Here is a 20302-nt window from a genome sequence, read left to right on the forward strand (position 1 = left end):
GTTGAAAAGTGCTCTGTTGTGTTAGATTTCGCTCGGATACGGCTGCTTTATGCATATACAGTGAAGAGGGAGAGGAAGGCAGGGTTTTTGAAAGCAGGGGAAGTGGGGACTCAGGATATGTCTTCAGAGCAGGGCCATAGGCTGCCTTGTATGAAAAACTGGGTTCGCTGGAGCCTATTTTTTTGTTATTAAAAAATATTTATGCGTGTACTTTAAATTTTCAAATCATAAATAAAAAGTTCTGGCCAGGTGCGGTGGCTCATGCCTGTGCACTTTAGGAGACCAACGCGGGTGGATCGCCTGAGGTCAGGAGTTCAAGACCAGTCTGGCCAACATGGTGAAACCCCATCTTTACTAAAAATACAAAAATTAGCTGGTTGTGGTGGTGGGCCCCTGTAATCCCAGCTACTTGGGAGGCTGAGGGAGGAGAATCGCTTGAACCTGGAAGGCGGCCACTGTACTCTAGCCTGGGCGACAGAGCGAGACTCTGTCTCAGAAAAAAAAGAAAAAAAGAAAAAAATTTTTTAAATTCTCCTACTCCCAGTTTCATTTCTATGGATGATCACTGTTAATAGTTTGTATCTTTCAGAACATTTTAAATGTGTTTATACATGATCACAAAGTCATTTTTATATACTTGGATTATCTTATAAATATTTTTATTGCAACTTGTTTTTTTCCCCATTCAGATTATCTTATGTAACTGAACATCAAAAAGAATGCCTTGATGACCATCCTTACACGTGCATACATACGGTATTTTAGGACAGTATTTCCAGATGCCTAATCACTGGTTCACTGGTTAAGTGCATTTAAAATATGACCAGTAATGGCAATTTTCCCTCAGCAATTCCCAGTTAACATTCTTTCTGATTGTCGCAAAAGTGAATGCAGTCTTCAACTTGATTTAATAAAAATAAGATGTCTAGAACAAGAAAAGTTATTTTATTTGCATAATGAGGCCAGTACATGGTGGCAAGCTCTGCTGCATCTGCCCTAGAGCAGACATGGCCCTTGTGGAGCCTGTTATTTGGGCATTGCTCTCAACTCATAGGATCTGTTTAGCCCCACATTGGAACTTTTGGTTTAAACTGGGTTCTCTTTCAGGTTTATGTATGTGTTTAATCGCTTATCCTTTCTAATTCTTCTAATTACTTTTTTAAAATTACCTTCTAAGTTTTAAAATGACAGATGAAACTCAGAAAATAAAGAGGATAATACAGGCTAGCTCATGTTGTAGGCAAGGAAAATTGGCCAATTTTTTCTTCCCAGCTTGGCCCTCTCATCTTATTAGTAGATTATTTTTTTGTTTCCAAAGATAATACCTTGATATTAAGGTAAGCCCCCAAAGAAAGACTAGTTTGGTTAAAAACAGAACCCAAAATTCAGCTAGAGAATGCAGAGACCAAAATTTCTTTTTAGAGTCACTGCTCCCTCCAGTAGCAGTTCAGCTTCCTTATAAAGCATATCTTGACCTAAATTCCGTAGTTCTTACATAATGGTAGGACTACAGCCAAGCTGTTCAGACCAGTAGTCACTCAACAAAAACATAGATAAGAGGACGTTTTCTGGCTACCTCTTAAGCAAATTCAAGTCCTAAATTCCTAGAAAGAATGATAAGAAGAAAGCAAAACCAAGGATCTGTAGCCAGAATATTTAGATTTCCCACCCCACCTTTTACAATCATTTTGCCTCTTACTTACTAATCTGATTAGTCTTCCTGCAGAACTGGACTTCCAGAAGATTCTCTTGCTGTTTACATCTTACAGCTCCCTTCTCATCATGCACACAGGAAACTGAACCAGGCCAGGCTTTACCCTCCTCAGATCACCTTTCCCAGAAAATGAAGAGCCCACACTAGACTATTAGGACCAGTAGAACCCTGTCTTGCTTGTTCCTGGTAACCGTCAACCTCTCTCAAAATGTTTTGTTTCAGAAGATCTCCCTCTCCCTAAGGAAAGTCTACAAGCCAGTTACCAAAATCCAGGACATAAGCTATACCATTTACTCTTTTTATTTGTTCTCCTCTTCGCCTGCTCGTGCGTCTTTTCTTCATACTGTGTTCATGGCCTGTCTTCCCACACCCCATCTGTCCATGGAAATACCCTAGTTGCTACTCCTATAACCAGTGATGCTTCTCACTCAATTTCACAGGGATTTTCCCCAGTTGGCCCTCTATCAAAGGCCCAGATTCTTAGGCTAATTCTCATGCTTATTCCATCTAGTTTTTGCAAATAACAGTGTGTAGTGTTTATCCACAGAACTGGCTGCCCCCGGCTGGGCGCGGTGGCTCATGCCTGTAATCCCAGCACTTTGGGAGGCCGAGGCGGGCGGATCACAAGGTCAGGAGATCGAGACCATGGTGAAACCCCGTCTCTACTAAAAATAGAAAAAAAAATTAGCCGGGCGAGGTGGCGGGCGCCTGTAGTCCCAGCTACTCGGGAGGCTGAGGCAGGAGAATGGCGTGAACCCGGGAGGCGGAGCTTGCAGTGAGCTGAGATCCGGCCACTGCACTCCAGCCTGGGTGACAGAGCGAGACTCCGTCTAAAAAAAAAAAAAAAAAAAAAAAAAAAAAGGAACTGGCTGCACCCAAAAGCAAAAATGTTCTACTTCCCTAACCTATTAAATGCATCAGAATAGTGCTATCTGACAGAAATATGTGAGCCATATATATAACTGAAATTTTCTAGTAACCAAATTAAAAACAGGTGAAATGGTGTTCTACATAATTCAGTATATGTAAAACCTACATATATACATTGTTTCTATATGTAATCTATATGAACAATTTTTCATATTAAGTCTTCACATTTTACTGTGCATCACTGACAGCACATCTCATTTCGTGTTAGCCACACTTCAAGTGCTCAGTAGCTGTGTGTAGCTTGTAACTGCTGTATTGGACAACACCGCACAAGAAAATGATTCCCAATGACTCAGATTTTTCTATGAAAATGATGGGATGGAGACATTATTGAAAAGAAGTGGGTTTATTAACCCTCCTCATGCTTATGATTTTTATACTACTTTCAGAGATCTGGATTTTCATTTTCCTGCATGTTCAGGTTTCCTGCATGACTTCTTTATCATCCCTGAATTAAATTAATTTAGGATAGGCTTCATTCTCTGAACTAAACATATAATATTGTATTTCTCTTTATTCTCATTTGGGTGCCAGAAAGATTATCTTGAATATTGAAATGCTTGTAGTCGTTAAACTAAGATTCATGCTGATTTTTTTATAGGCAACTAAAATATTCCGTGAATGTGTCACCAAGTATAATTTTGGGTACTTGAAAGCTAAGATTTGCAGTGGCACTGCCAAAGTTCCACATAGAGAAATGCATATCTTTGCAGCTAAGGGCCACATCAGCTCATGCAGAGTAATTTAACTCTGGTGTTATGTTCTAAAATAGACGATAACCAAAAGAGTATCACATCCAAAAGAGAGCACATAGGAAGTTGGGGGAACTTGAAATGTTAACATCTGAGGAACTATTACAAGGACAACAGAGGCTCATTTTACCTGGGGAAGACTCAGGCAGCCATAGGAAGTATTTTTAGTTATCTAAAGGCCTGCCAAACATAGAGGGGATTACATGTCCAAGTGAGCCCAAAGAGCAGCAGCCCTACTGCAGGAAGATTACAAGGAAAGACTTAGACTCAACATGGAGAAGACGTTGCATGGTAACAGATGTCCAAATGGAAATATGCTACTCAAGAAATAACGCCTTTGTTCTCACTGTAGAAGGTGCAGGAAGTGAGGTGGTGATGTCAGTGTGATGGGATAGAGGGAATTCAGGCATTATGTAGTAGTTCTTTGTGTTATCCAATCCTGAAAGCCTCTTCTGGTGTCTTTTCCCTTCCACTTCCTTTGCTTACAGCTAGAACAACAGAGGCAGCAGTTGCTTACTGAACGCCAAAACTTCCACATGGAACAGCTCAAGTATGCTGAATTACGAGCACGACAGCAAATGGAACAGCAGCAGCATGGCCAGAACCCTCAACAGGCCCACCAGCACTCAGGAGGACCTGGCCTGGCCCCACTTGGAGCAGCAGGGCACCCTGGCATGATGCCTCATCAACAGCCCCCTCCTTACCCTCTGATGCACCACCAGATGCCACCACCTCATCCACCCCAGCCAGGTAAGAGGAAGGCCCTGCTCTTGGAAAAAGCTTTTGGTCACTACAGAGGCACAGAGCATCACTGGGGCCAACCACACAGTTGGTGTTTTCTGATGGAGACTGTTCAAAATTTTCACTGTCATCTAGAAAATTGTAGGCATGTGAGATTTAGGGTTATCACCATATAAAGCCTTCCATGTTCTTTTTCTCTTGGTATGATGCCTTTTCGTTGAGTAGGTCGGTCTCTGAATGGACAGTAATATCTCAGAGTTCATTCAGAATTTATCTTTGGATTATTGATACTTTAAAAAATGTGTAGATATTTTCAAAGATAAACACATGTAACACAGCAAACTCCCATGACCTGGTTTCAACAACCATCATCTTTCTGCCACTTTTACTTTTTGTTACAGAAATCTTCAACCATAGATAAAGTAGAGAAAATAGTATGATAATCCCCCATGTACCTATTGGACAGCTTCAAAATTATCAACATTTTCGAGTCTGTTTTTGTCTTTTCCTCCTCACTTTGGGAAATGAGATAGACTTCAAATATATCTCTAACCAGTAGGAGTCTTATTCTTTTTTTTTTTTTTTTTTTTTTGAGACAGAGTCTCGCTCTGCTGCCCAGGCTGGACTGCAGTGGCCAGATCTCAGCTCACTGCAAGCTCCGCCTCCCGAGTTCAGGCCATTCTCCTGACTCAGCCTCCCGAGTAGCTGGGACTACAGGCACCTGCCGCCTCGCCCGGCTAGTTTTTTTTGTATTTTTTAGTAGAGACGGGATTTCACCATTTTAGCCAGGATGGTCTCGATCTCCTGCCCTCGTGATCCGCCCGTCTCGGCCTCCCAAAGTGCTGGGATTACAGACTTGAGCCACCGCGCCCGGCCAAAGGAGTCTTATTCTTTAGCATAACTGTCATCACCATCAAACAAAAGTAACCATAATTCCTAATATCTTTCGTTAAATATCTTTGAGTGCTTAGTTTGTTTGAATCAGTATTCAATTAAGATTCACACATTTGTTGACATGTCTCTTAAAAATCTATGTAATAATTCACCTTCCCTTTTTTGTGCCATTTATGTGAAGAAACCAGGGTTTTTCTGCAATGTGGCTATGCCTGATTATACACCAAAGGTGCATAGTGTCATGTCATATGTCCTAACCTCCACCCCGCCTACACACAAACACACATTTCCTATAAACCAGAGGATTGCTCTGGATATTTTATCAGGTTCAAAATCACCTTTTTTTTTTTTTTTTTTTTTTGGAGACACTGTCTTGCTCTGTTGCCTAGGCTGGAGTGCAGTGACATCAGTGACATGATCATGGCTCACTGCAGCCTCAACCCCCCAGGCTCAGTCAATCCTCCCATCTCAACCTCTTGAGTAGCTGTGACTACAGGCGCACACCACTACACCTGGCTAATTTTTGGTTATGTTTTTATAAAGATGGGGTTTCCCCCTGTAGCCCAGGGTGATCTTGAACTCCTGGGCTCAAGCAATCCTCCCACCTCGGACTTCCAAAGTCCAGGGATTACAGGCATGAGCTCTACCACACCCAGCCAAGATTAACTTATGAGGTCAGGCATTCTTGTAATGTCAGTTTTTCTTTTTGTGATACTAAGATTGATCAGTAGTTCTGGTGTTATCAGTTGGATTCATCCATTATAAAAATTCCCATTCAACTTAATTGTTTTAGAATTTAGCATTCAGAATTGCTTCCTGAATTAGCTATTTTAGTCTGGGCATGATGGTTCATGCCTGTAATTCCAGCACTTTGGGAGGTCGAGGTGGGCAGATCACGTGAGGTCAGGAGTTCGAGACCAGCTTGGCCAAAATGGCGAAACCCCATGTCTACTGAAAATACAAAAATTAGCCAGGCATAGTGGTGTACATCTGCAGTCCCAGCTACTCAGGAGGCTGAGGCATGAGAATTGCTTGAACCTAGGAGGCGGAGGTTGCAGTGAACCAAGATTGCGCCATTGCACTCCAGCCTGGGTGACAGAGTGAGACTGTGTGTCAATTAGTTACCCTGAAAATCAGTTCTCATAGGAAAACCTGGATAAATGCATCATATTTTCCCTCTATTGGTTGTCTGTATAATGAGTTGCTGCCCCCCAGTCACCAAAGGTGACCAGTGAAGGTTTTTTGTGTATATTTTTAATACTGTAAAATTACAAGTTTTTAAATATTTTGTGTGTTTCAGTCTATCATAGATACTATTTGTGTTTCTTGTTGCTTCTTAAAAGACATTGGGTCTCACTGAGTTGCCCAGACTAGACCCAAATTCCTGGGCTCAAGCAATCCCCCTGCCTCAGCTTTTGAAGTAGCTGGATTATAGGCATGTTCCACTGTGCTTGGCATTTTCTTATGCTTAAATTGTCCCATTTGTAGCTTGTGAGAGCTGTTTCGAGTTGGCTATTATTTACTAAATTTTAACCATTTTGGAAGTTGAACTCATAGTTCCTTCAGGCTTAACTGCCAGCATCATTAAAACCTAAGATGTACTTTTAATTCCAGTTCACCCCCCAACCCCACATTCCTTCTCTTCTTAGAGGGCAATATGTGTGGGTGTGTGCTGTGTATTGTTAGTCTAGTGAAAGTCATCTTGTAAGATTTTTATAGTTTGTTTATCAACAGTAATATACTAAGTGCTTAGCCAGAGCCAAAGTTTGTGCTTCTGGGGTTGGGATGCAAATTCTGTGGCCAAGTCATGGTATTATCAACACACTTATTCACAACCCAAAATATATTTTAGGCCTTAGTTTTAGTAGTTTTTATTGGCTTTACTGAAAAACAGGGCTAAGTTTACTTTGGGAAGCTTTTGTTTAGACACATTCAGAGGATTAATGTGCAATCATGAGATTTACTACCATCACCAGACTTGCCACTCTAAATGACATTTGCGGAGAAAGCCTTAGAAGTTTGCCCTGCTCACAACCAGATGCTTTCTTTCTCAGTCGTCTTCTCTGTCTACTTGAGTGGATCTTAAATTCTCTGTATAGAATCTGATTTTCTCCAGGGTTAAGCTTTCTAAAGATAGAAATGCTTAACAGAGTGCAGATCTCAAAGTAATTTTTCAAAAACAGTAGTTATTCAAAAATTAAATTCCTAGGTCAGGCTTGGTGGCTCACATCATTAATTCCAGCACTTTGGGAGGCCAAGGTTTGAGGATCGCTTGAACCCAGGAATTTGAGACCAGCGTGGGCAATATAGAGAGAAGCTGTCTCTACCAAAAAAAAGCCAGGTGTGGTGGCACTACATACCTGTAGTCCTAGCTACTCAGGAGGCTGAGGTTGGTCGATCACTTGAACCCAGGAGTTTGAGGTTGCAAGTGAGCTGTGATATGACACTGCACCATTATACTCCAGCCTGGGCAACAGAGTGAGACCCTGTCTCTAAAAAAATAAATAAATAAATAAAAATTCAGTTTCTAAAATACTGGGATAAACTTTTAAGAGGAAGTTTACTGTAGCTACATGGTATTTGGCTCTTAATGGTGCTAAAGCATCATATTCACATTAACTCTCACAGAACATCTAAGGAGCACTAGCATCTGCATTTAGTTTGTAAAAGATGAGCAGAGAGGTGCATCTACTTTCTTCCCTAAATGAGATTTTGGTGATAATAGGTATTTGTGTGCCATGCCCCTCACCCACATAGTTTCACTTACTTTTCATTTACTTTTCACTTACTTTTCATTCTCACCTTACAAAGCATGGCAAGGCCACAGAACTTTGCTGCATGGTGGAGCCAGGATTCACACTGAGCTCCATCTAATTGCAAAGTGAGGCCAGTGCCACAGTGCTGCCTCCCGTGACAGAAGACTAAGGGGATTTACAGCAGATTCAGATACAGCTATTCTAGTGAAGCAGTGCCAGCAAACTAGAGTTCATAAAAATAGTCTTTGGAAGAGAAATAGGTCATTTTAATCTTTTTACTTTCTCACAAAAATAGACTTTTCTAAAGTGAATTTGTAAAGGAAAGAATTATTGAGTGCAGTGCATGATGAGAGGTTTTTTTTATTTTTAGTCTATGACAAGATAGTCTTATGATTTTTTTATTGAAATAAAATGTACATTTTGGATAATGCACAATCATAAATATTCAGCTGAGGGTTTTTTTTAAATTTTTTTACTTCCTTTATACTTACAGAATTGATGAGTTTTAACAGAGAATATTCATGTGTAACGAACACACAGAGGCCCTCATCATACTCAGTCGCCTTCTAGCACCGTAGACTAGTTGGGCTGGTTGAATGTTATCTAAATGTAACCACAATGATATTTATTATATCTGGCTGCTTTCCTTGTTTTGTTTTGTTTTGTTTTGTTTTGTTTTGTTTTGTCAGGACCATACTCTGTCACCCAGGCTAGAGTGCAGGGACACCATCAGGGCTCACTGCAGCCTCAACCTGCCAGGCTCAGGCCATCCTCCCACCTCAGCCTCTTGAGTAGTTGGGACTACAGGTGCACACCACCATGCCCCACTGCTTTTTAAATTTTTTTGTAGAGGCATGGGCTCACTATATTGCCCAGGCTGGTCTTGAACTCCTGGGCTCAAGCAGTCCTCTCATCTCTGCCTCCCAAAGTGTTGGGATTACAAGCTTGAGCCACCATGCCCGGCCACGTCTGACTTCTTTCACTCAACACTGTGTATCTGGGATGCATCCACATTGTTGTTAGTGGTTGTACATTTGTTCCTTCTGTATGCTATACAGTGTTCTGTGGCTGTATTATTTACTAGTCTGTTCTCCTGTTGGACATTTGACTGATTTCTGGATTTTAGTTATTACGAATAGTTTGTGCTGTTGTGAAATACATGAGCACATGTCTTTTAATAAGATATATATGTACATTTCTGTTGTATGTATCCCTAAGGTATAGAATTGAGTATTTATGAACCTAAGAGTGGATCATAGGGTATGCATATGTTCAGATTAATAGATGCTGCCAAACTTTTTGCACAGTGGTGGTGCCTGTTTACACTCTAGCAGTATGTGAGAGTTCCAGCAATTCAAGATAATAATTTTCCCAAATTATCCCTTTGTTGCGTTGCTTTGGAGTTTGAATGTAAAATTAAGTCTGTTAAAGAGTAAAATTAAGAGCAACAGCAAATTAGGCTGGGCACAGTGGCTCATGCCTGTAATCCCAACACTTTGGGAAGCCAAGGCAGGTGGATCACTTGAGGCCAGGAGTTCGAGACCAGCGCCTGGCCAACATGGCAAAACCCCATCTCTACTAAAAACAGAAAAATTAGCTGGGTATGATAGCACACGCCTGTAATTCCAGCTACTCAGGAGGCCAAGGCATGGACCCAATTGCTTGGACCCAGGAGGCAGAGGTTGCAGTGAGCTGAGATCATGCCACTGCACTCCAGTCTGGGCAACAGAGTGAGAGACTCTATCTCAAAAAAAATAAAAAGTAAATTAAGGCCAGGCGCGGTGGCTCAAGCCTGTAATCCCAGCACTTTGGGAGGCCGAGACGGGCGGATCACGAGGTCAGGAGATCGAGACCATCCTGGCTAACACGGTGAAACCCCGTCTCTACTAAAAATACAAAAAACTAGCCGGGCGAGGTGGCGGGCACCTGTAGTCCCAGCTACTCCGGAGGCTGAGGCAGGAGAATGGCGAGAACCCGGGAGGCAGAGCTTGCAGTGAGCTGAGATCCGGCCACTGCACTCCAGTCCGGGCTACAGAGCAAGACTCCGTCTCAAAAAAAAAAAAAAAAAAAAAAGTAAATTAAACACGCTGTTTTAAAGTTATCGGTTCAGAAAAAGCTGGTTCTAACAGGTAGGTCTGATAGACCATATTCTAAAGGTCAGCTACAGAGTACTTTCAAACCAGGACAAGTACGATTGTCCGTAGCGTTCTGGGGCCAGAATGGCTTTAGTCTCTGAGTTGCCACAGGGTAAGAACTATGAGCAGGTCCTTCCAACTTATGATTCCTAAGTTCCAGAAAAGTTAACAGGCCACAACTTACATTGGGAGCTGAAGACTGTCTGGGTCAGTTGGCTGTCTTTGGTATTTGGCTAGACTTCATGATACATGATGGGAATAATCAGCCTCTGAATGCCAGTAAGGTTGGGGAAATGCTGAGAGCAGGGACTAGGCAGATTTATTACCAAGTGGTTAATTTTTCATCTCTCCGGCTTCTGTATAAGTATGCAGATAAGTTACATGTAATTTTTCTCTACACAACTCTCCATCAGTTAAAGTAGCAGCTTGGTATTATGAATCTGCTAGGCTCTCAAACACTTACGGACTTCTAGGTTTCAGTGTAACTGGTGTAAGCTGGTACCTGTACATATGCCATTTAATTCATACCTGTACCCCTCTGTAAGTCCTTCAGCCCCTCTGCCCCATCCCCTATCTTTGATTCATCAAATGCTTGTAATTTTTTGTTTAGAGACGACTGTGTGCATGCCTCTATTGCTCTTCCTTGGCTCTTATTATTTTGTTCCTATCTCTTATAGTGTCCTAACTTGGTTTCTTCCTACCAAACAAAAAGACAAGGGAAGTATCTGTAGTAGAGTGTTTCTGGTATCCAGTTGGCAAATGGAAACTGAAGGTTGGCCCCACCTGTTCTGTTTGTTTAGGTTTTGTTGATCTTAATGAAGTACACAGCACTGCATTTCATTCCTTTTCATTTAAACTATAAAATTGTATCAAATGATGCTTACATTAAGATTCTCCCTATAAGGTTGCCATTCCAGATGGCAAAAGGTGAATAGTCATAATAGAAACCAATTCTTAAGCACATGTGTGTTATTCCCTTGACCATACCCTGGCCCATGGTATCTGTTAATATGAAAGCACATGGGGAACCATAGAGGAGAATGGCCCAGGTGGTGGCTGCTGTTTGCTGAGGTGTGCTGCTTACTCGAGCAGGAGGGCACCTCTGACTTCCTGGGATCTCCGGTTTTTTGTTTTTTTTGTTTTTTGTTTTTTTTGTTTTGAGACAGAGTTTTGCTGCTGTTGTCACCCAGGCTGGAGTGCAATTTTGTAGTCTTGGCTCACCATAACCTCTGCCTCCCGGGTTAAAGCAATTCTCCTGCCTCAGCCTCCCGAGTAGCTGGGATTACAGGCAACTGCAACCATGCCCAGCTAATTTTTTTATTTTTGGTAGAGACAGGGTTTCACCATGTTGGCCAGGCTGGTCTTCAGCTCCTGACCTCAGGTGATCCACCCGCCTCAGCCTCCCAAATCCTCAGCTGGGATTACAAGTGTGAGCCACTGCCCCCGGCAGGATCTCCTTTAAGTTGAGATGGTCAGGACTGTAGGAACTTTAGCACATGTTTAAAGGAAGATTACCTATCATTAAGTTGGAAGGAAATGACAGAAATCTAGTATATAATTATAGTGGTAATCTCTGCTCTCCATAGGCAGGGATGTATTTTAGTAGAGGCAAGGTCTCACTATGTTGCCCAGGTTGGTCTCAAACTCTTGAGCTCAAGTGTCCCTCTCGCCTTGGCCTCCCGAAGTGCTGGGACTACAGGCATGAGCCACTAGGCCCAGCCCGTCCTAGGCATTTGTAATAAATGAGGCACTCTTGAATATTCCTGCCTCATGGATCTTAAGTCAGGTGCCTGCATTGGGGAAGCCTTTGTGTGTGTTTGATGTGTGTAAGCAGAGGGAAAGAACATGTTTGATTTAAATATTTTCATTGTTTCATCATTATTAATAGTGTAAGAATTTTTGAAAGTGCCTAGAAAATCAGAATAGAATTGGTCTGATTTGATGAGAACTCAGACATAATACAGTGATATTCTAATGATAAAACTAGAATGGGCTGGAAATGATGGCTCACACCTGTAATCCCAGCACTTTGGGAGGCCAAGGCAGGCAGATTGCTTGAGCTCAGGAGTTCGAGACCAACCTAGGCAACATGATGAAACCCTGTCTCTACGAAAATAAAAAAATTTGCCGGGTGTGGTGGCATGCGCCTGTGGTTCCAGCTACTTGGGAGGTTGAGGCAGAAGGATCACTTGAGCGCAGGAGGTCGAGGCTGCGTTGAGCCAAGATCGTGCCACTGCACTCCAGCCTGGGCGATAGAGCAAGACCCTGTCTTTAAAAAAAAAAAAACAACTTTTTTTTGAGACAGGGTTTTGCTGTGTCACTCAGCTTGGAGTACAGTTGTGCAGTCATGGCCCACTGCAGCCTCGAATTCCTGGGCTCAAGCAATCCTCTCACTTCAGCCACCTGAGTAGCTGGGACTACAGGCATGTGCCACCACACCCAGCTACACTTGGCTTTTTAAGCCCCTCAGACCTACTTACACAACCGTACCTCATGAGAAATAAAGCTCAGGAAAGGATTACAACCAGTTATCACTTTCTAACCCACCCCTGGACTCAACCCCACACTGAAAAAGAAAAGCAATAGCCTGGCTGAGCGTGGTGGCTCACATCTGTAATCCTAGCACTTTGGGAGGCCAAGGTAGGCAGATCACTCGAGGTCAGGAGTTTGGGACCAGCCTGGGCAACATGGCGAAACCCCATCTCTACTAAAAGTACAAAACTTAGCCTGCCATGGTGGCAGGCACCTGTAATCCCAGCTACACAGGAGGCTGAGGCAGAAGAATCACTTGAACCCAGGAGGCAGAGGTTGCAGTGAGCCGAGATCACACCACTGCACCACTCCAGCCTGGGCGACAAGAGTGAGACTCCGTCTCAAAAAAAAAAAAAAAAAAAAGCAAAAAGCAGTAGCCCATCACATAAGCCAAGATTTTATTATCTGCGGTGCCTTTGGTCCTACTTGCATCATGTGATAACAAGGCTGCCATGCTACTTTCCGGAGTAGCAGGTTACCCTCACAAAGAGAACAGTGAGGGCCCAGTCTTCAACAAAGAGAGTCTGTCACAGGCACCCCCAGGAAGCTGCTGTGGGGAAGGCACAGTCTCTGAGGAGCCTGGGCTTCCCCTCACTTGGCCCTGATTTTGTTATTTCCGTTCTCCAGGGGACTCAGCCAGAGGATGTGGCTTATATAGACAGTTAGAAATGGATTGATGAAATGTGCTCAAGACTGGAAATTCACAGGTTCCCTTTCCTAGATTAACTTTCTTTTCCTACCCTCCTTTCCCAACCCAAAGTATAAAATTAAGATACTTTACTAATATTCCATTAAGTGTCATGAGTGTAATGCTTTAGTAAAAGATACAATAAACCTGAAAGAGAATGAGGGATTTTTCTACTAGTTAAACTTAATTTTAGCAAACCTTTTAATTTTTCAGGCTTCAGATGCCTGCTGTTTAAAAAAAAAAAAAAAGAAAAGAAAGAAAAGAAAGAAAAAAAGCTTGTATGTAGGTCAGACTGCCACCATTCTAAGCTTTGATACTGCTGTTTTGATGCACACGCTCTCTCTCTCTCATTTTCTTCTTCTCCCTGTCTGTTGGGAAAAAAATACCTGATTTTTTTTTTTTTAATGGAAAAGACATACACCCTTTACTTTGTTTGCCAAGGCCTGTTCCTATGCATTTCAGATTTGTGTGGGCCAGATCTCTTTTTTTTTTTTTTTTTGAGACGGAGTCTTGCTCTGTCGCCCAGGCTGGTGTGCAGTGGCCAGATCTCAGCTCACTGCAAGCTCCGCCTCCCGGGTTTACGCCATTCTCCTGCCTCAGCCTCCTGAGTAGCTGGGACTACAGGTGCCCGCTACCTCACCCGGCTAGTTTTTTGTATTTTTTAGTAGAGACGAGGTTTCACCGTGTTAGCCAGGGTGGTCTCGATCTCCTGACCTCGTGATCCGCCTGTGTCGGCCTCCCAAAGTGCTGGGATTACAGGCTTGAGCCACCGCGCCCGGCCCAGATCTCTTAATGTTAGTAAGAATTAATGGAAATGCCTTCAGACATTATTGTTCATTTAAAAGTGGTGAGACCTGTATTAGACACCACAAAAACCATAAGGATGTTTAGGTTTCGTAAGAACAAGGGTTGCTTTACGAGAAATTGATTTTGTCTTCTCCTGAGTCTTCTTAAATTCTACCCATTTCAGATTCCATCCTTGGAAGTTACCTTTTCTAAGGGGAAAGTTACTCCTTAGAAAGGAAGGTAGGGTAAAGGAAAAGAGAATGGACTTTAGGATCAGAATGACCTGGATTTGAATCTCAGCTCAGTCTCTTGTTCATTGTGACTTTGGGCCAAATTACATAGCTTCTCTGAGGCTTAGTTTCGTTATCTCAAAACTGGGCCCTTACCATCATCTTCCTAACAACCTGGAGGCTTCAAAGAGATAACTGTCACATCACCTGGCATGGTCGACCCTTACTCAGCCTTATTCTTACCTCCTTTCCTGTCTTTTCTCTAAACCCACTGCCCCAGGTACACCAGTGCTGAGTTGCATAGCGTCTGACAGAAGGAACCTCTGGACAGCAAAGGGACCTCATTCACTCTTAGAGTACCCTTTGCTTTCCTGCGAGATGTTTGTCTTTGCAAGGTGCCATAAGCAGAAGTAAATTGCTTTTCCTCTATACCTTCATTTTTGCTGCTGAGAAGCTGTTGTCCGCTCCTACTCAGAACACCTGTATCCTAGTGGCTTTATGACCTTGTTTGTGACAATAGGATAAAGAATCTTGGCCGGGCGCGGTGGCTCACGCCCGTAATCCCAGCACTAGCACTTTGGGAGGCCGAGGCGGGCGGATCACAAGGTCAGGAGATCGAGACCATGGTGAAACCCCGTCTCTACTAAAAAATAGAAAAAAAATTAGCCGGGCGCAGTGGCGGGTGCCTGTAGTCCCAGCTACTGGGGAGGCTGAGGTAGGAGAATGGCGTGAACCCGGGAGGCGGAGCTTGCAGTGAGCCGAGATTGCGCCACTGCACTCCAGCCTGGGCGACAGAGCGAGACTCCGTCTCAAAAAAAAAAAAAAAAAGAATCTTTTCCACAAGGCTTTAGAATTTATAATAAATGAAAAGAAAGAAAGGTTTTTTATCTGTTGGGCTAACAGCCTTGGAAAACCCTAAAGCTGCCCTATCCCAGCTTGTATTCATAAAGATGTAGGGAAATAGGTAAATGGGCCACTGCCACTGAGAAGATAGCTTTGGAAATAGTACTACTGTACTTGAGAGCAAGAGCCTGCAGGCATTTCCCAGTGCATAATAGGTAGACATCACTTCACGGGTGTTTGTCAGCCACTGGTGCTCCTCTTTGCCAGATTGTTTCTTGAATAGTTGATTTCTCTGCTGGAACATACACTCTGAATTGCTGGTTCAGAAAGTAATTTCTGTCTGGAGCTGAGCATGGGGCAAATAACAGGTCAATCAGTTTGGTGACACCAGGGTTTGCATCACATTGTCTCTGAGCACCTGTTAGACCCCTCTCCCCCAGACCTTGATTGTCAGAGGTGCACACTGGCTGCAAGCACCATCTCTAGAATCAGAGTACCTACATCCGATCTGAGCTCCCTCATTTACAGCTTTATGACATTGGGCAGGCTACTTAATCTTTGTGTCCTCCCCTTTCTTTCACAAGGATAATAGTGCCTGGTTTATAGTGTTGTGTGGGGATTGAATGAGTTAACATTTATAAAACTCTTAAGTACAGTGCCTAAGGCATACCACATGTTTCCTACATAGTTTCCTGAGGCTGCTATAATTTTTTTGAGACAAGAGTTTTGCTCTTGTCGTTCAGGCTGGAGTTCAGTGGTGTGATCTCTGCTCACTCTAACCTCCGCCTCCTGGGTTCAAGTGATTCTCCTGCCTCAGCTTCCCAAGTAGCTGGGATTACAGGCATGTGCATTCCTGGCTAATTGTTGTATTATTAGTAGAGACGGGGTTTCACCATGTTGGCCAGGCTGGTGTCAAACTCCTGACCTCAGGTGATCCACCCTCTTTGGCCTCCCACAGTGCTGGTATTACAGGCATGAGCTACTGCACCCAGCCTGTCATAATAACTTAATACAAGAGAAATTTATTCTTACTCTCTGGGAAATCAGGTACAATATCCAGCAAAGCCATGCTCCTTCCAGGGTGTATAGGGAAGAATCCTGTTCCTTGTCTCTTCCAACTTCTGGTGGCTTGCAGCATTCCTTGTCTTATGGCCACGTCTTTCTTTGCTCCATCTTTACATCACCTTCTCCTCTCTATGTCTTCGTCTCTGTGTGTCTCTCTCTCTCTCTTTTTTTTTTTTTTTTTTTTTTTTTTTTGAGACAGAGTCTCTCTGTCGCCCAGGCTGGAGTGTGCAGTGGCGCGATCTCAGCTCACTGCATTCTCCATCTCCCAGGTTCAAACGATCTTCTCCTCAGCCTTCCAAGTAGCTGTGACCACAGGCATGTACCACCACACACAGCTGATTTTTGCATTTTTAGTAGCGACAAGGTTTCACTATGTTGGCCAGGCTGGTCTTGAACTCCTGACCTCAGCCTCCCAAAGTACTGGGATTACAGGCGTGAGCCACTGTGCCGGGCCACATACATAGCTTTATTCAATAAAGTCTCAGGAAACCAAAGCTCAGGGATTCAGAGAGAGAGGAGGAGACCTGTGAAGGGTGGCAATATGTTCTTCCTAACTTGTTTAAGGCCTCTGTCCAGGTCGGACTTGGTGGAAGGAAGCAACCTGTACCTGTTGATAAACACGGGCGGCATTATTTCTCCTAGTATATGGCTTCCCTTTGTCACAACAAGTCCATTAGGAGTGTTCTTTCGTCTGCAGGCTAGAGTGTTGTACTTTTTAGCTTAAAAGTAGGCCTCCTGTTTCCAGCAGCAACAAAGTCATCTCCTGTCACCTTCACACCACCTAGAATACCATTAGAGAATCATTAGTAGTGATTTAGAGTGTGGAAAACAAAGCATTGCTTTTATTAATGGCCTAGCAGGTGATGTGGGGTAGGAAGAGAGCAAAAAACGGGCCTCCAAAAGGGAGCTGGGACAGTACCACCTTAAAAACAAAGGTACCACCTTAAAAGCAAAGCTGGGACAGTACTACCTTAAAAACTGCCCCTTTGACAGTTTGTGGAGAATCTTAGAATAGTAAGTCTCTGTGTTTGCCACTGCTCTGTTTGAAACTCTGGGAGTTCTATACCTTCTTCCCTTTACACATACCTCTGTGTTTCATTGTGTGACTGCCCAGCCTATATCTCCTGTTCCCAAAGCAAAAGTTCCGTGTCCTCTTCACATCATCCCATCTTCACACTCCCAGCAGTCAGATACCAAACCCAAATTCATTCTCCATCTCAGTTCCATGCTCACCCTTCCTCCTTACTCTGTCACCAATCCCCAGGATGCCTGTTTTTAAGGAACCTGCGGCTGGGCACAGTAGCTCACACCCATAGTCTCAGCAACTCAGGAGACTGAGGTACGAGGATCATTGAGCCTAGGAGTTTGAAACCAGCCTGGGCAACATAGCAAGGCCCCATCTCTATAAAAAAATTAGCTGGTGTGGGCCGACCGCGGTAGCTCAAACGCCTGTAATCCCAGCACTTTGGGAGGCTGAGGCAGGCGGATCACGAGGTCAGGAGATCAAGACCATCCTGACTAACACGGTGAAAACCCATCTCTACTAAAAATACAAAAAATTAGCCAGGCGTGGTGGCGGGCGCCTGTAGTCCCAGCTACTCAGGAGGCTGAGGCGGGAGAATGGCGTGAACCCACGAGGCGGAGCTTGCAGTGAGTGGAGACTGCGCCACTGCACTCCAGCCTGGGCAACAGAGTGAGACTCTGTCTCAAAAAATAAAAAATTAAATAAATAAACTAGCTGATGTGGTGGTGCACACATGTAATCCTAGCTACTCAGGAAGTTGAGGTGGGGGCATCACTTGAACCCAGGAGTTCACTGCTTTAGTGAGCTATGATCATACCACTGTACTCCAGCCTGGGTGACAGAGCAAGACCTCATCTCTTTTGTTTTTTTTTTTTTTTAAGACTGAGTCTTGCTCTGTCATCCAGGCTTGAGTGCAGTGGCGCAATCTCAGCTCAGCTCACTGCAACTCCTGCCTCAGCCTCCTGAGTAGCTGGGATTACAGGTGTGCACCAGCATGCCCAGCTAATTTTTGTATTTTTAGTAGAGATGGGGTTTCATCGCGTTGGTCAGGCTAGTCTCAAACACCTGACCTCGTGATCCACCCGCCTTAGCTTCCCAAAGTGCCGGGATTACAGGCATGAGCCACCGCCCCCAACCAAGACCGCATCTCTTTTATTAAAAAAAAAAAAAAAAAAAAGAGGGAACTTGCAGAGTGCCATCTCCTATTCTTGTCTATCTCATCAACCTGACATTCAGCCCATACTTCTCTGCAAAAGCGCTTTTTCTCTGCTCTAGGCACTAACTCCTCTGCATCCCTTCTTAAAGCTTTCTATCCTAGCTGGGCATGGTGGCATGCACCTGTAACCCCAGCTACAGAGGAGGCTGAGGGAGGAGAATCACGTGAGCCCAGGAGGTCTAGTTCAGCCTGGGCAACGTAGCAAGACCCCATCTTTTTTTCTTCTTCTTCTTCTTATTTTTGAGACGGAGTCTGACTCTGTCGCCCAGGCTGGAGTGCAGTGGCATGATCTCAGCTCACTGCAACCTCAGCCTCCCGAGTAGCTGAGATTACAGGCGCCTGCCACCACGCCTGTAACCACCATGGGTTTTCACCATCTTGACCAGACTGGTCTTGAACTCCTGACTCCTTGATCCACCCGCCTTGGCTTCCCAAAGTGCTGGAATTAGAGGCATGAGCCACCGCACATGGCCAAGACTCCATCTCTTAAACATTTTCTAAAAAATTGCTTTCCATCCCACAGAAAATTAGGTTCAATCTTCTCTTCTCTTCACAACTTTTCACTAAGTCTTCTGTAGCCTTACTATTGAAGTTCTCACCCCTTGTTCTACATGCATGACTCTTTTTTGAATTAATGTAGCCCTTTTTCCTTTGAATCATGACAGACCCAGCAGTTTTATTTTTGTTTTGGAGAAAAAAAAAAAAAACCTGGCTGGTCTTGGTAGCTCACACCTGTAATCCCAGCACTTTGGGAGGCCAAGGCAGACAGATCACAAGGTCAAGAGATTGAGACCTTCCTGACCAACATGGTGAAACTCGGTCTCTACTAAAAATACAAAAATTAACTGGGCGTGGTGGCGTGAGCCTATAGTTTCAGCTCTTCGGGAGACTGAGGCAGGAGACTCACTTGAACTAGGGAGACAGAGGTTGCAGTGAGTCGAGATCGCCCCACTGTACTCCAGCCTGGGCAACAGAGAAAGACTCTTGTCTCAAAAAACAACAAAACAAAAAAACCTTTATAAGCCTCAGTGTAATACAGATGAAAGATAGTAAGGTACCACAGAAGGGTATGGTATTTATGTAGATGCTACATATAAATGGTACCTCTCAGTTATAATGGGAGTGATATTCACATTATTTTCTGATTGTTTAACTTAGGCTTGGCTGTGTGTTTATTTTATTTTAATTAATTAATTTATTTATTTATTTTGAGACGAAATTTCACTCTTGTTGCCCAGGCTGGAGTGCAATGGCTTGTTCTCGGCTCACTGCAACCTCCGCCTCTCCAGTTCAAGCGATTCTCCTGCCTCAGCCTTCAGAGTAACTGGGATTACAGGTGCCCGCAACCACATCTGGCTAATTTTTTTGTATTTTTATTAGAGACAGAGTTTCAACATGTTGGCCAGGCTGATCTTGAACTCCTGACCTCAGGTGATTTGCTCACCTCGGCCTCCCAAAGTACTGGGATTACAGGTGGTGAGCCACCGCGCCCACTTGGCCATGTGTTTTTTTAAAAAAAAAAAATCTTAACCCGTACACAAACTTTTCTAGCAACTTTATTCATAGTAGCCAAAAAGTGAGAAGCACTGGATGTCCTCTTTAAGGTGTGTGGTCCATCTACAGCAGGGAGCACCACCTAGCACTGAGAGGAACAGCCTGTGACTGCATACACAACCGGTGACTCTCCAGGAAATTACCTGGAGTGAAAAAAGAAGCCAATTCCAAAACATTGCAAACAGTGCTTCCACTTATGTAGTAACATTCCTGCAACAACAGGTCAGAGATGGAGAATAGAGGAGCGGCTGCAGGAATCAGGATGGGTTGTAGGGATGTAGGTATGCAGATCTTATCAAGGTGTACCTGCTGTCCTGCAGCATATTCCCTGGGGGTGGGCCAAGGCACCCAGGATTTCTGTTATTTCTTATTGGTTTGTGGATCTACAAGCATGTGGCTTCACAGTCCCATCACAAGGATGCCTGAGTCCTTGGGTCCCTGC

General features: G+C 43.7%; 1 protein-coding gene across 1 annotated transcript in view; it reads left to right on the forward strand.

Moving 5' to 3' along the window:
* The window catches only part of SMARCC1 (SWI/SNF related BAF chromatin remodeling complex subunit C1), a 191170-nt gene that overhangs the window by 160875 nt on the left and 9993 nt on the right, over positions 1-20302 (forward strand). Inside the window, exon 26 of the mRNA XM_038004010.2 lies at positions 3885-4146. Coding sequence (XP_037859938.1) covers positions 3885-4146 — 262 coding nt within the window. The remainder of the gene's footprint in view (positions 1-3884; positions 4147-20302) is intronic.

The sequence above is a fragment of the Chlorocebus sabaeus genome, chromosome 22, assembly GCF_047675955.1.
Source record: "Chlorocebus sabaeus isolate Y175 chromosome 22, mChlSab1.0.hap1, whole genome shotgun sequence".
In the NCBI taxonomy this organism is placed as follows: Eukaryota; Metazoa; Chordata; class Mammalia; order Primates; family Cercopithecidae; genus Chlorocebus; species Chlorocebus sabaeus.